Below are 15158 nucleotides of genomic sequence, written 5' to 3'. Positions count from 1 at the left end.
TATATATATATATATACAGGGGCGGAGGGAGGGGGGGGGGCCCCCCTTACACAAAAGACAAAAAAAAAAAAAAAAAAAATCAATTCACGATACCTTTTCTCAGTAGACTTCTCCTCCTACTACAATTCTAATATATAAAACCAATAGGTCCCATTTAATAATGATTAAAAAAAAAAAATCTCTACATTGAATAGGATAAGAGTCTGAACACACTACACAGCAGCTTGATGGACTTTTAAAAACAAAAACGTACAACTATAATATAAAACAATGGGTCCCACTTGGTAATGATTAAAAAAAAAAAAATTGTTTCATATTCATTAGTTTACTCATTGATGATTTTGGCATTGATTTTCTTGGTTGCAATAGTTATTGTTGAAATAGCTTTTTCGGCAATGAATATAATTAAAAATCAATTATGTAATCAAATAGGAGATTAATAGATGAATGATTGCTTAGTCACATATATTGAGAAAAATATATTCAAGACTATTGAGTGTAAAGAAATCATGCAGCGGTTTCAAAATATGAAAAATTATCGAGGGCAATTGAGTAAAATAAGTTAGGTGTAAAAAAATAAATTAAAGTTTACATTTTATGTTAGATTCTGTATGACAATTACATTATAATATAGTAGTTTATTTATCTTGTTATTAATATTGATTAATTTTTTTAGATTAATTTTTTACTTTCAATCTTATCTTTTAATCTTGTCCCGACCTAAATTCCTGGCTCCGCCATTGATATATATCCAGGACAAAGCTAAAAATATGCTACTAAAAAAGTAAAAACTCAATGCAGTTTTTTATTCTAGATTTCCAGTAGATCTTAAGATGGATGTTGAGAATTTGAGATTGTTTTCCTGATTTTGTTGAGCACCTTTGGTTGGCATCTTTCGTAACCAGATCGATATCTGATTCTTCTAGTATTGTGTACCTTTTTTTTAATTTTTACAAATTTTTAACATGGTATTAAAAAAATAAAAACAGAAAAAGTTGGCAGTAGGAGAATAAAACCAAAGTAAAAAAATCAAGGAACATGGGACCAATAACTATTAGTCTATTAGAAGACAAATTACACATGGGACTTCTGTGTTATTAGGATTAGAACGATCATTAAATAAACTGCGATGGGATTTTTTATCGCAAGAAGGTTGGGTTACAACTTACAAGTTACAACTTACAAGCAATACCAGGCCCGCAGACTTTAAAATTTAAAACCCAAAGTGACGTTTTTAGGCCTATGTAATAGAACCGGACTCTTAGCCCAACACTGTATATAGGAGCAATAAGTCTTATTTTTATAGCCCAAAATCAATCCTACATGTATTTGAAACGGTGGTGGCCAGGTTTTCCAACTAAAATGGTGATGGGTGAGTGTGTGTACTTTGTGAGTAAATGTTTAGTTTGAAGCTATCTCAAAACTCAAAATTCATAACTCATCTCATCACTCATGTCTCAAAACTCTATCTCATCAAAAACCCAAAACCCAAAACTTCTTGTTTGATTCATAACTCAAAACTATGTTTCTCATTCTTATAACTCAACTTTATCACATTTTTGTGGAGTCCACACTCCACAGCTTGCACAGTTCAAAATGGTAACTCCTCCCTCCCGCATGTAATATAAGCTAGAAAAGAAAATGTAAAGGAATAAATTTATGTGAGGTTTAGAGTGGTGGGTGAGATGAGTGAATGGGGAAGTTTGAATTGTAGTAATGGCTCAAGAGAGTAGAGAGAAAAAACAGAAGGAAACGGTGATTGTATATATTTACTGACCTTTATTGTGAAGCTGGAGCTAAAGCTAAAGAAGAGAAAAACTTCCAACGGTGGATGTATTAATTTTTTCCTTTAAATGCATACATGTGGTTTTTCTTTTTCGTTTATGCTGTTTTATTTTTTTTATAAATATTTTTAGAATTTCAAGTTTCAACCTTTTCAGTATCTATTTATTTCCTGATAAGAATTTCTAAGTCTCGTGGCCAAAAATTTCTATGCATTCCACATGTTCTATCAATAGATCATAAGATGACTAGTAAATGGATAGTTTCACTTTCAATAAGTCTCTTTTCAAATTAATAGAATTCATTTCTCACACGTTAAAAATTCAAGGAAGTTAATTAATGTATAGGGGTCCATTATATTGGGAGTGAGATGTACCAAGTACTTAGTACGTGTTTGGTATGTGTCAATTGAATTGTCACAAATGAATGTATGACAGCTGATCAATGATAAAGAACTTGACTTTGTATCAGGTGACAGTCTCTCAAACTCATCACTCAACCAATCTCAACCAATCACTATTAGTCTATTAGAAGACAAATTACACATGAGACTTCTGTTTTATTAGGATTTAGAACTGCGATAGGATTTTATTATTATTTTTTTTTTCAGTAGTTCATCTGCAAGAAGGTTGGGTTACAACTTACAATTGCAAGCAATACCAGGCCGGTAGACTGACTTAAAAATTTAAAACCCAAAGTGACGTTTTTAGGCCTATGTAATAGAACAGGACTCTTAGCCCAACACTGTATATAGGAGCAATAAGTCTTCTTCTTCTTCTTCTTATTTTTATAGCCCAAGATCAACCCTAAATGTATTTGAAACAGTGGTGGCCAGGTTTTAATAAGGCCCACAAATAGAAGCAAACTTGGTCGGGCTTGGATTAGATCTGTCTCTACCCAACTCAACATTTAGGCCCATTTTTTTTCTTTAATAACTGTTGGTCCAAAATACTGATTTGTTTTCAATGTGAAATTTGAACCCATTTGACCCAAACAAATTTTAACCCAAAGGAAGAAAAAATAGAGAAAAAGAAGTGGCTTAAAAGTAATTTCGTCTTCTCATATCCATCACAAAACAAAAGCTTCATCATCCATTTCCCACAAACAAACACAGAGAGAAAGAAATGGCTCTAAGCCTACCCAACACGTTCCTCCAAGGAAAACCCTTTCTTCCTATCAACAAGGCAAAATCCTCAACACTCTCTCCCTTTCCACTACCAAAATTTTTACTGCCTTTTATTTCACAAATCTCTATTTTGTTTCAATTTTCAGGTAACTAGAGGAAAAGTTGGAACAGCAACAAGTGGGAATTACCCAAATGTGGTGACGTGCAGGAAGAAAGACATACACCCGCAATTCCACGAGGAAGCAAAGGTGTACTGCAATGGTGAGCTGGTGATGACAACGGGTGGGACCCAGAAGGAGTACACGGTGGAAGTGTGGTCGGGAAACCACCCCTTTTACCTCGGCAACCGGTCGGCGCTGCTCCTCGATGATGACCAGGTCGAGAAGTTCCGTAGGAAGTATGGTGAGATTGCGGGAATCATGGAGATTCCTGTGCTCAAAGGAGAGATTGTGCTACCCAGTAAGCGCAAATCCATTTCCCCCAAAGGAGGGAAAAAGAAGTAGTCAATTACCAGATATTGAGTTTTAAGTTTTTGTTTTTTGTTTTTGTGAATTCTATGTCGTAGACCTTGTTCTGAATGAAATTGCGTGTTATGTGTTTCTGGATATGTCTAGAGTGACAGGTTTCTAATTTTCTCAAACTTAAGAAATCATTTCAATTTGAAACACTGGTTACCTTTATATCTATGTTATTCATTTCTGAAGTAGAGAAAACTAATGATAAAAGGTAAAAAAAAAAAAACTTTGTATTTCATCTAGTTAAGTGGTTTTCATTTTGTGATAATCACTTTCTTTCTAAGTGGAACTTTTTCTGGCTACCCATCTTTGTTTAATGGCGACCAAATTGATTTATGAACAAACTCTAGGTGAAGCGTAGAGTTTGGTAATTGGTTTTCAGTTTTTCTCTACTCTGTTATTACCCAGGATAATAGAAATGAGTTACGGAGATTTATACAGGCTTTGAATTGAAACAAGTTTATAAATTTGGGATTATGATTGTTAAAGCTAAAAACTTGGACTTCATCTGAAAGATGTTTTAAAATGTGTATATATATATATATATATATATAGCCGTATGGACTGTTTTATCAGGGTAATAGGAAGGGAGATATTAGATAAGGTGGATATGGATGATACTGGATGAGAGCTGCTACAAGGGTGGTATCAACCTCTCAGCTGTTTATGTAAGCCAATGTCTTGCTTTGGTTTATTGTCTTCTGTTTCTGTTTGTGCTTTGGACCTTGAAGCTATTTTTCTGTCTGTTCCCTTGCACCAGTAGGTCCTATATGTGATCTTTTTATGAATTAGTATTTCAGTTTTTCTTGGAAACGAATTTCCTTATTCTTTTTTCCAGATAAATGGATTTCCATTTAGATAAAAGGAGTGAAATGGGCAATAGCAGGGAAGAATAAAACAGCAGTGACAGTAGTAGTAATATAGTATAATCTTTTTGTTAGTAGACATCAAAGCAACAGTAACATAGAGGATAGTTGCAACTTGTAAGTGTCATGGATGACTTATAGTGGACACTAGGCACGCAGTGGTATTGTGGTACCAGTAGTTTTCTTCTACATGATATAACTATATAAAGTGCTTGATATATGAAACTTAAAGCCGAGGATGTCACTTTAGTAGTTGATTCTTGATCAACATGTGAAGTAACAGAAGCAAGCAAATCCTGGAAATTGGGCGTGACAAGCTCCATGTTGTGCACCCTCCCAGATCCTGCACTGGCTGTTACAGTGTCCAGAGTTTCCACAAAACCCTGTCCATGTTTTGCTTTGCCTCTCGCAAACGTTTCCTTCCACCATAAGCATCTCTGCATACCAACAGACAAATAAATTATGGCATAGGCATCTCTGCATCCCCAAAGACAAATCGTTTAATGTTCAAGACACTATTTTCACGACTAGTTAACATGATTTGTTGTGATTGAAGTAACATCTCTTCACCTAAGTCCACCATTGACATCACTTTTATTATGCACCAAACTAATCGCAACATATCATGTCAAATCTATGAAAAACGTTACGTCCTTGTACTTGGTTATTGAGGCAAAATAGTTATCTTCCTTTTTACCATAAGAGGAATCATTAACAGTTGCATTCGGAAGAATCAATGAGGAAAGTAGGAATATATTGATGATGCATACCAGTGGACACAAGAAGGAAAAAGAAGAGGAAGAGGAGGGCATAAGATAGTTGATGACCAAGTTCCTGAGCCATATTTGTTTGTTTTTTGGGAGTATGGTCAAGTTATTGGTCATGTAATTTGCTGTTATATATTAGCATTATGCAATAAATATCCTTGTAAATTGCAATTAAATGAGTATGAACAAATTGAACAGAACACAAACCAGTCGAAGCTTATAGAAGTCCTTTATCAAAACAAGATAAACATGAAAGTATTCAACAAATTTGGCTGCGTAGTATGCAATTCAAATCTTGTTCGTCACACGCTTTTGGTGTTATATGTTATTCAAAGACTTTCATAAGGCAAAGGAAGAGCGGAAAGGGCCAGCTAAGCAACTAAAACAGAAAAAAAGGAAAATCGTGGCACCCAAATACTCAATGGAGCTATATGAGGCAACCAACAAATTAACAACTTTTGTTACAAGTGACTGGTTGTTAGTTACTTTCATAACATAATTTGCGACGACAAAAGTTGTAAAAAAAGTTGTGCATTTATTTGTATTTGCTAAATTACTAGGTTATTAGTCCATTTTTATATTATTTTTGTGGCATGCTAATCTCCAGAAAATATGATATTTTATTATTATTAATATATGGCTCAAATGAGATTTTCAAAGTTTTTTTTTGTTAATTCTGTGAAATGATGTGAGAGTTGAATTTTAAATATATTTATTAAAAATACAATGATATTTTAATTGTGTTACAAGACTCTAGATGATTAATATGTAAAATTTTAAAATATGTGGTTTAATCTAAACTTTTAAAATTATAGGCTCTAATTAATTTGTTACCATTCACAATATTTAATTTAAAAAATATAATTTACCCAAAAAAAAAAAAACAACTTGGGGCCGTTTGAAAATATACGGAACAACGGTGCGTTTTGAAACTATACGCATGATAACCGTGTGACATGTCTAGGCGAATGTTCTCTCTTCTGTTTGAAAAGTTGAAAACAAAAATCAAAAACAGCTGAGCTCTTGGAAAACCCATGGACGATACTTAGGCAATAGATCTCCTCACCATTTATTAAAAAAACAATCTCATCTGATCTATAAACTGCTCTTTTTTTTTGAAGGTGAGTTTCTACTTTGTTTCTTTCTCTCTTTTCATTCACTTTTCCTTTCCTTTTTTGGCCATCTTTGATGTCTTAATGTTTATGTTTGTAACAAAAACCTTAATGTTATTTATTATATTGCTTTTTGTCTTTGTTACCATATTTTAATTAATGTTATATGGAAAGATTATTTTTAGGATATTTTGATTTTTTTTTTTTTTTAAGGGAAAGTTTTGTTAGGGTTAGTTGTATTTAAGGTAAGAAACTAACAATATCTTAGGAATGATGATAATAGAATGTTTCATGGTTTTGGGAAGTGAAACCAATGATGTTTTGAGTTTTTAGTTATTCTTTGATTTTGAATGTGAAGAAGGGCAATATGCTTATTGGTTACTGAGAAAATAGGATTGGACATGAAATAATTGTGAAATGTGAATTAACATGTGATGCGACCCAGAAAACTAAAACTATAGTTTGAATTCATATTATTTGACTGCCAAAGCAATGGCAAGAATGAGATCTGAAATGGGGTCTTAAGACTTCTTTACATTTGGTTTGTTGTCTTGGGTTTTTGAATGGAGTGTGATTTTTGTTGGGCATCTTTTGGTGGCAGAAAGCCTAAAATTTAATCAATTTATTGCTTTTGGTGCTTTGGATCTGCAGGGGATTATTTAAAGATTAATATCGAATGGAAGGAGTTGGGGGTGATGCTGCCTCTGCAGTGGCGCCTCTTGCCAAGTTGAGAAATGATTTCACGAGGATGTTTCAGTACTATTTGGATCGGTCCACTCCTCACATGGTCCAGCGATGGCTGGGAACTCTTGCTGTTGCGGCGATTTACATGTTGCGGGTTTACTATGTTCAGGGATTTTACATTGTATCATATGGCCTTGGGATTTACATCTTGAATCTATTGATTGGGTTTCTGTCACCTAAGATTGATCCAGAGCTTGAAGTCTTGGATGGGGCTTCTTTGCCAACAAAAGGCTCAGATGAGTTCAGGCCATTTGTGCGCCGCCTTCCTGAGTTTAAGTTCTGGTAATCTAAGGATCCCTTGTGAGGACTATTTTTGTGAATGATTTCACCTCTTTTGTTGCATTAATTATCTTGAGAGTATGATCTTAAAGTGGTTTCTAGCTGATTCTCAATTGGTTTATGACTGAAGGCCAAAATCAAGCAATAACCTCTCCTTGTCAAATTACACTATATTAAGATCTGGTTTAGAAAGGAGGAATGCCACTTCTTTCTATTAATAGAACTAGTATTTGATTAAACTACACCATTTTTATAGAGTTTACAATAACAACAAAAACAAGGCCTTTGTCCCAAAATTTTTGTGAAGTTTAATAATCTAATACATTAAAGACTAGAGGTTGATTCCTTGAGAAGTACAGTTTTGTTGCTTTTATTTTATTTTAGGAGGAAGGTGCCATTTGAACCTTAAAATTTCAAAATCACCAACTGCTCAACTTTTTGACATTGTGAGTTTATCACTTATCTGAAGAAAAAAGAAGGCATTGCAGGTTTATTAGTATTCATTTCACTCTAATTTTCTGATCTCAATTGTGAGGGGTATGCATGATCATCATATGCTGAACTATTATTTTGTGATGTTTATCTTTCTGTTTTCTGTTATTAGTCTGGTTATCTTGCAACATGTAACACTAGAAGTCTAGAACCAGGCTAGAGGAATCGACTCAACTAACATTTTCATGTAATATAAGTCAGTTGATTGACCATTTAATTCATTAATTTATTGAGGAGCTTCGTGTCATCTTGTCCCTATGTCTCAGAATTGATTACAATTCAATTTTGCAAAGTGAAATTGTAGTAGTGGGTCATTCTTGTCAACTGCAGAGGTATTTTACTTAGACATCAAGTATGATAAATTTTGAGTGATTTTTGTCAGATGTTAAAGAGAGTGGATGATGGCCTTTTATGCTCATCCATCAAAATTCTGAGAAAGCTAAAAGTAAAAGGGACATCTGAATCAACTTTTTCCCCCCTTCATTTGAACAACTACTGTACAAACAGTTAGGTTGGATCAAAGAGAAAAGCAGGTCTTAGTTACAGTTGGATGTTGCCTTGTCTATATTTTCTCCTTCATAATCACCTGTGTATATTAGTACATGACTTGTTTTGTGGAAGATAGTTCAGAAATTGTACGGTGTTCATTGACTAGAGTGATTGATTGTTGCAAAAGTTGAACTCTGTGCTGCTTTTCACATCCTGTACTTTGGGAAGCGTGATCAAGAGAGAACAGAGCTTTTGATAGAAGTTTCGTGTAGTCCAATTCCTTTTGAACTCTGCTGCTGTGTGGAAGTGGACTATATGAATATAATTTGTCATCAAACAAGTACTTGATTATTTTTAATAGTTTTTTCCGCTAATTTCAAGTGCATGGATGCAAATATATGCATCTCATTTTATTTGTTTGGTAGAAGTTCGTTACATGCTTTCTTCATATCAGTTTTAGTTGTCACTTACCAAAAAGCTATAATTATTGTTTTTAGAAATTGTTGGTTTATTCTTAATCCTTTTGCTGGTACTTCTGGCATCCATAACTAATCCTTTACAGTCACAAATTTGAGACATTTGGACATTGGATTAGTTTCACTTGTTACTTGTTAGAAACTGTTTTTAACCTCATACTTTACTGGAACAAGTTACAAAACTATCAATATGTGGGAGCCTGTTGTATAGCTATAGATCTCTTTCGTTCTTACATGGTCTACCCAAGGAAAAGACCAAATAGAAGCTGTGAGAAGAGACATGATGGACCATGATGTGAATATGTAATTATAAAGTAAGGTCAGTAGCGAACAATAATTAACGTAACTGACTCCAGTAGTTGAGATAAGGTTTTTTTTTTAGAGTTGGTATTGTGTGCTTCCCCAATCTGTTTAACAAATCTTACTGTCAGAGAATTTCTGTGTCTCTTAATGGAGGCTTAAAAAATGAGTTATTTCTCTTGGTTTTGTGGTTTCAGGTATTCCATCACTAAAGCTTTCTGTGTGGCGTTTCTGATGACCTTCTTTTCTGTGTTTGATGTCCCTGTTTTCTGGCCTATACTGCTTTGTTATTGGGTTGTGCTGTTTGTCCTCACAATGAAGCGCCAAATTATGCACATGATTAAGTATAGATATGTCCCGTTCAGCATTGGAAAGCAGGTGAGAGCTGTGCCTTCTTCCATCCCTGTTATATAGCATTTTATTTTGAAATATGTGGTGGCAGTTGGTTCCTCTTTTAGGCCTCGCAGTGACATTTTGTAACTTCTCTGTTGCTTTTGACTTTTGACAGAGGTATACTGGGAAGAAGTCCGCTACAAGTAAAGGTCGCATAGTGGACTGAAGCTTTGAAACATCCACTTTTAGGAAGAGCGTGGGAGAAGTGCAGCCCTGCAATTTTGCTGCCCTTGGATTTTTTAGGTGGAGCACATGTTTTAGGCTAAAGCCACCTCCAAAGTTAACACAAATGTCGAAAATTCCATTTTGTTTATGAGTAATTGTTACTTGCATGATTTGGGTTTCTCACATTTCTTGAATTATCTTTATTTGTTTTGTTTTCTTGACATGCTGTATTTTCCAAGGAATCAAATCTGAAAAATGATGAGGCTCCATATCTTCAGCCTTTTTTCTAACTAGCCCTTTTGAGCCATTAGAATGTGTAAACTAAACACGTCCTGTTACAATGTGTTGATTACATTAAACAAGAATTAATGCTTGGGTTGATTTTCCCAATTTCTAGAAGGCACGATGTATATCAGTTATTATTTTATGCATATGAGTATATGACATTCATTCTCCCTCAGTGTATGGGTCTCACAACACGACTATGAGGAGGAGGATATATATATTGGATGCATGAAATATTTTCGATGTATATGCACAATTGCACAAAAGAACATTTGTCATTTTGTTGTGCTAATTGTGATTCCTAAATGTCAAGATTGTTGCAGCTATAGAGTCGGTTAGTTATGAGACTTCACAATACAAATTAGGTATAGACCTGGTCTATGAAAGCAACTAGGCAGTACCTAGAAGAAGAATCTTTTGTGATATTAAGTTTATTAACCCCAAATTTCAATTGTTAGATGGAAATTATAAGCAAATTATTGATCAAATTATAAATAAAAGTGGTATTATATAAAAATTAATCATCTACCAAATTTCATTTGTTAGATGCCAGATGGATGTCCAATCATACATTCAAACTATATAACAACCATCCAACAACTGAACAACCAAATCACAAGTTTATTTGTGATGTACTTGACTTTGCTTATAGAAAATTATTTAAAAAAAAAAGTTTAAAAAGAGTTTTGGTTTTAGAATTTACAATGACTGCTCTTAAACATGGCCAGCTAATGTGTTCCATGTCTCTACCTCTCACCTTGTGTTCTTGTATTAAATTCTCAATATCTCAAACACCCCATTACAGAACAATAGTTTTTTTCTCCAACAAAAGATGGAAAGAACATTCGTGTTGATATTCTTCTTCTGGGCTGTCCTTACAATCATCACACCCACACTGATTATCCTGTCAGAGAATTCAAAACCCAAATTGGATTTAAATGGTAAGAGATACAAAGAGATGGACATCTTAACACTACTGTATTTTTTCTGATGGGTTGGTTCCTTTGCTTTGCCTTGTTTATTGTGAAAGTTGTTGACATCTTTTGCTTCATATTTTACAGGTCAGAAAGATGAAGTAATAAAGGTTAGAAAAATGATGCTATATATAGAGAAATATTCAACAAAAATACCAATAGCTCTGGCACCAAAGGAAGCACCAGCACCAGCACCAGCTCCGGCACCGGCACCGGCACCAACACCAATATCAGCAGTCCCGTACTGGGACTAAAACCAGCTCTAAATCCAGCTCTGGGGAGGCTAGAAAAGCCATGTTGATGATTTTCTCAAAGGAGCAATGACACTGGTACGTGAATTGGTGATCATAAGACTTGAGTTTAACCAAGGTAAGCCCATAAGAACATGCCCAAACCAAGTGTACGCTACCTTCAATGACATAGTCACTTAGTTCTTTGGGTTGTAAATATGTTCTCTGTGCTTATAGAAAACTGCTACATTGATTTCAGAGGAAGAAGGTTTTTGTCATTCTTTTAGTCAGGGAAAAAAAAAGTCACTTCTATTACAAATATGGGAAAGAATGAATGAACAAATAAGAAATATGAAAAACTGGAAGCTTTTGTTGTTAACCAACAAGTATGCACATTTTTTTAATTCCTTTTCTTCTTCTTTTTCCCCTAAAATTTAGCCAAAATGTATGAACACTTTTATGATTTGCCTTGTCTCTTAATTGCATATACAGTCATATGCAAACTGGTTTTGTCCCCATGTAATTGTTTGAATTTACAAAAAGAAGGCTGGTGCAACCATACCCACGGTTCAATTCGTTTTCATTAGCTTTTTTAAGGAATCATTAATTATAGACTATTCGGCTTACTGACACACCATCAATTGTTAATTTATTATAGACTATCCCTTTTGCCAAGCACTTAGGTGGTTGTGCTATAACTATAACAGGGTTTAATTTTAGGATTAAGCAACTTAGGTCATGGGCCACGCTCTCGTAATGATATTTGGTTCTATATATTAAATTAATCTTGGTTTAGTTAGGATTAATACATCAAGTTATCTGTCGAATTTGTTTTTAATTGGGCACTGGATGATTCTATTGTTAAGTGAAGTTGCAATAATAGTGCCTTGAAAAAAAAAAAAAAAGATTCTCTCCCAATTGGTTGGACTGTAGGTGCGATGATTTACTTCATGAGCAAGAAAAAAATTATTAGAAAACATAGTTATTAAACCCAGACTAACTTAGTTGGTCAGATTGAGAACTCGATAACCTAGCACCTAGATCGGTCTGGGTGTTTCAATGGACCATTTCTATATAAGACCTAGTCAAACCAAATCAAACTCGACAGGCTTGTAAAGTTGTAGTAATCCGTTTAACTTAGATAAATTTATATAACTCGGTTTGGTTTGTGAAATTTGAAAAATTACATCTATAGGTCTACTTTATTGACTTTTTTACTATTTAATGTGTTATAATATTGTAATTTAAAGAGGATAAAACCTAATGATTTTTTTTTTTTTTTAAATGTAGTTCTTTTGTATGTCTACTTACCTCCAAGATTCTCATCCTATCAAAAGACTCTATGTTATTGTGAAACCTTAATTTTGAATTATAATTTTCACTTTATTAGGAATATGCCTATTTTTTAAATTTATATATTTATTTTATGATTTATATATATATATATATATTTTTAAATTTTTTTATTTGACCATACGGTTTGACCGGTAATCCATTAGTTGAACCGGTGACCTAGTGACTTGACTCATAGGCCGTATCAATGTCCAAGCTAGATTTAATAACTATGTTTGAAAGAATTCATGTAAAAGATTAAATTAGACTCTATTGTTGTATAATTTAAAACTTTATTTTATTCTTGTCATATTATAATTGTATATTGTAACTAATATTTTTTTACTTATAAATGTCTACTAGAAATATAAAATAATAAATAAACTTCAAAGAGAGTGAGAAAAACAAAAGAATTTTTCTAACTAAATCTCAAATAGGATCTTTTGATTGTTACTAACAGTATGAAAAAAACAAAAAAACATTTAGAACAATGAATATCTCACAGATGAACAAGAAGTTCATCAAAAAGAGTCATAAGAAAAATAAATAATACAACAAAAAGATAACAAATAAAATATTCATAGTGTCATTTAAACATGTAGTATAAGAATTCTTGAGAATATAAAAAGAATAAATTATTTTCTAAATGCATGTATCACTTTTCCAAATTCATGCATTGCTTGCAGGTTATTGAAAATACTTGTTATAATTGTTTCTACAGAAAATAATTTTCAAATTAAAATTGATAAAATCTTACTTAAAGTCAATTGTATCACAAGAAAATGTTGATAACCATAGGTTGAAATACTTATAAAAAAAAAAATTGTTTTCAATTTATTATTATCAATATATATATATATATATAAAATCGAAGTTTTTGAAGCTCCCACAATTTTCCATGTCATCACTATTTTCTTTTTCTTTTTATTTTATATTCTTTTTATTTCAGATTCTTTTTCCACGTCAGCATTATTTAAAAAAAAAATTTTTTTTGATTTTATATGATAGATATTAGAAGATCATATATAGATACGTATAGTAAGATTAATGCCACTTAGCCGGTTGCCATGAATTAAGAGTCCCATTAGGAATTGGATTTTATTGGAGTGGCATGGAAGTCTCTAAATCATGTTTGTATGCAATGCAAACTCCTTCACAATGAAGGAGGTGCCAACTTACTCTCCTATATATGTATAAACCTACGTGTGTTGCCGCAAACTATTCTTTTGTTACAAACACTTCTTTCTCAAGGTACGAAAATTTCTCTTCATAGCTTTCTCTCTTTAGTTTTTGTATTATTTCTTTAATAGTAGTTTGTGTATGGTCTGTGTTTGTGTTTGTTTTTCCTTTAATAGTCTATGTGAATATATTTCTTGGTACTTATGCAAAATCTTTAAAGATGCCTTCATATTCTATGTTTCCTTTTCGTTTGCTATTTCTTGGCTTATATTATAGATTGTAATGTATATATTCATAAAACAATTTAGTTAATTGGTTTTTACATCCTTAAACATCACCCGTTCATGAATGGAGATTCCGTGCAATATACCACTAGGTTATTGTAGAGTGAAATTCTCTTACAACAATTTTGATATTTTGACTTTTTTTTTCCAATTTTTTTTATTCAAGGGTTTAGATTCAAAGTTACAGAAGCAACTTTCAATCCAAACCTTTCAAAAAAATTTCTATTGATAAATTAAAAAGCTGGTGACTTTATTTCATAAAGTCATTTTTTTTATTCTTAAGTAGAAAGGATAAGATTAAAAAAAAATGCAAAACTATTTTATAAGCATGCTAATTACATGGAAACTTGATTCAATTAGGAGAGAAGTTCAATTAGAATTAGGAGAAGAAGCTATAGGTCAAATGGAAACCTAATTCAATTAGAATTAGAAGACATAAGTTACCACATAGAATAGAAACCTAAATTCAATTAAAATTAGTAGAGATAGAAGTTACCAAATAGAATAGAAATCTAATTCAATTGGAATTAGCAAAGATAGCTAAGAACCTTGTATAATATAAAATCTATAATAGTGTTCCGTATCATATGTTAATATATTTATATTTGGTTTTGAAATTTGCTATTATTGTTTTAAAGTGTTAGAGATTCAAAAGATACACTTTAACCCTCTATTCCAAATGTTAGTTTTATTACTTTTATAGTTTTACTTAAACTAAGTGATATTTGAACGTCGGTGGAATTTTCATAGTGAGGTTGTGTTTGAAATTGTAACTTTTAAATCAGTATACTAGATTATGATACTTTTTCAATTACTAATATTGTTTGGTTACTTAGCATAATAGTTAGAACTTAGAAGCTATATGGGCGTGGTCATAAGAATATGTTTTTTCTATTCTTTGCCCTGTACAACACTTCAATATATAACATTGGTTACACATTTTTGGATTGAATATTCACTTTAGGATTTTGATTATAATGAGAAGAATTTTGTGTAACAAGTCGCCTTCTTTGAACTCTACCATCGGGCCCAAATATTGGAAAAAATATTTCTTATAGGACCTTTAATCCTTCCTTAACAATTGTAGTTGCTCTTGCTTGTGCTAAAATTTCCGACTTTTTGAATCAAATTGTTTTCTTCTAAAAGCCTGTGTTATTACCCTATCCATTAAATATCATTATCTTTGTTTTCATACTAAAAGTTTGTTTTCTAGTAAATTTATATCTTTGTGGTGTGAAGTTTAATGAAAAGTTTTTAAAATCTCATATCCAATAGCTTTCCCGTGCATCGCACCGGTTAGCGACTAGTTATTATTATTTTAGAAGAGGCGTCTTCAATTTTATTGTACTAAGCACGTACTAACATTGT

At 32.5% G+C, this 15158-nt stretch overlaps 4 protein-coding genes across 6 annotated transcripts; 3 read left to right on the top strand and 1 right to left on the bottom strand.

Annotated features, from left to right (window-relative positions):
• Positions 1–2850: 2850 nt before the first annotated feature.
• LOC115974358 (50S ribosomal protein L31, chloroplastic) lies at positions 2851–3588 on the top strand. Its single transcript, XM_031094682.1, has 2 exons — positions 2851–2966; positions 3055–3588. The coding sequence occupies exons 1-2, from the start codon at positions 2907–2909 to the stop codon at positions 3409–3411; spliced, it is 417 nt and encodes a 138-aa protein (XP_030950542.1). The 5' UTR covers positions 2851–2906; the 3' UTR covers positions 3412–3588.
• A 90-nt stretch (positions 3589–3678) lies between these two features.
• LOC115974357 (protein RER1B-like) lies at positions 3679–9905 on the top strand. Of its 2 annotated transcripts, none has more exons than XM_031094681.1 (4): positions 3679–4091; positions 6820–7194; positions 9146–9326; positions 9457–9905. In XM_031094681.1, exons 2-4 carry the CDS (start codon positions 6845–6847, stop codon positions 9505–9507), a joined length of 582 nt encoding a protein of 193 aa, XP_030950541.1. In that variant the 5' UTR covers positions 3679–4091; positions 6820–6844; the 3' UTR covers positions 9508–9905. The 2 variants fall into 2 exon arrangements, with proteins under 2 accessions (XP_030950541.1, XP_030950540.1); XM_031094680.1 differs by lacking the exon at positions 3679–4091 and adding an exon at positions 6008–6177.
• On the bottom strand, positions 4283–5257 carry LOC115974359 (defensin-like protein 19). 2 transcript variants are annotated; one of them, XM_031094684.1, is made up of 2 exons: positions 4987–5257; positions 4283–4726 (listed from the first exon to the last, which is right to left on the bottom strand). In XM_031094684.1, exons 1-2 carry the CDS (start codon positions 5171–5173, stop codon positions 4554–4556), a joined length of 360 nt encoding a protein of 119 aa, XP_030950544.1. In that variant the 5' UTR covers positions 5174–5257; the 3' UTR covers positions 4283–4553. The 2 variants fall into 2 exon arrangements, with proteins under 2 accessions (XP_030950544.1, XP_030950545.1); XM_031094685.1 differs by having other exon boundaries at positions 5060–5257.
• Positions 9906–10388: 483 nt separating the features above from the next.
• Positions 10389–11374, top strand: LOC115974360. The gene is made up of 2 exons (XM_031094686.1): positions 10389–10732; positions 10853–11374. Exons 1-2 carry the CDS (start codon positions 10624–10626, stop codon positions 11017–11019), a joined length of 276 nt encoding a protein of 91 aa, XP_030950546.1. The 5' UTR covers positions 10389–10623; the 3' UTR covers positions 11020–11374.
• Positions 11375–15158: the final 3784 nt, after the last annotated feature.

The sequence above is a fragment of the Quercus lobata genome, chromosome 2 (assembly GCF_001633185.2).
Source record: "Quercus lobata isolate SW786 chromosome 2, ValleyOak3.0 Primary Assembly, whole genome shotgun sequence".
NCBI lineage: Eukaryota > Viridiplantae > Streptophyta > Magnoliopsida > Fagales > Fagaceae > Quercus > Quercus lobata.
The sequence above is the reverse complement of the archived record's forward strand: the minus strand, read 5'-3'. Positions and strand labels throughout refer to the sequence as shown.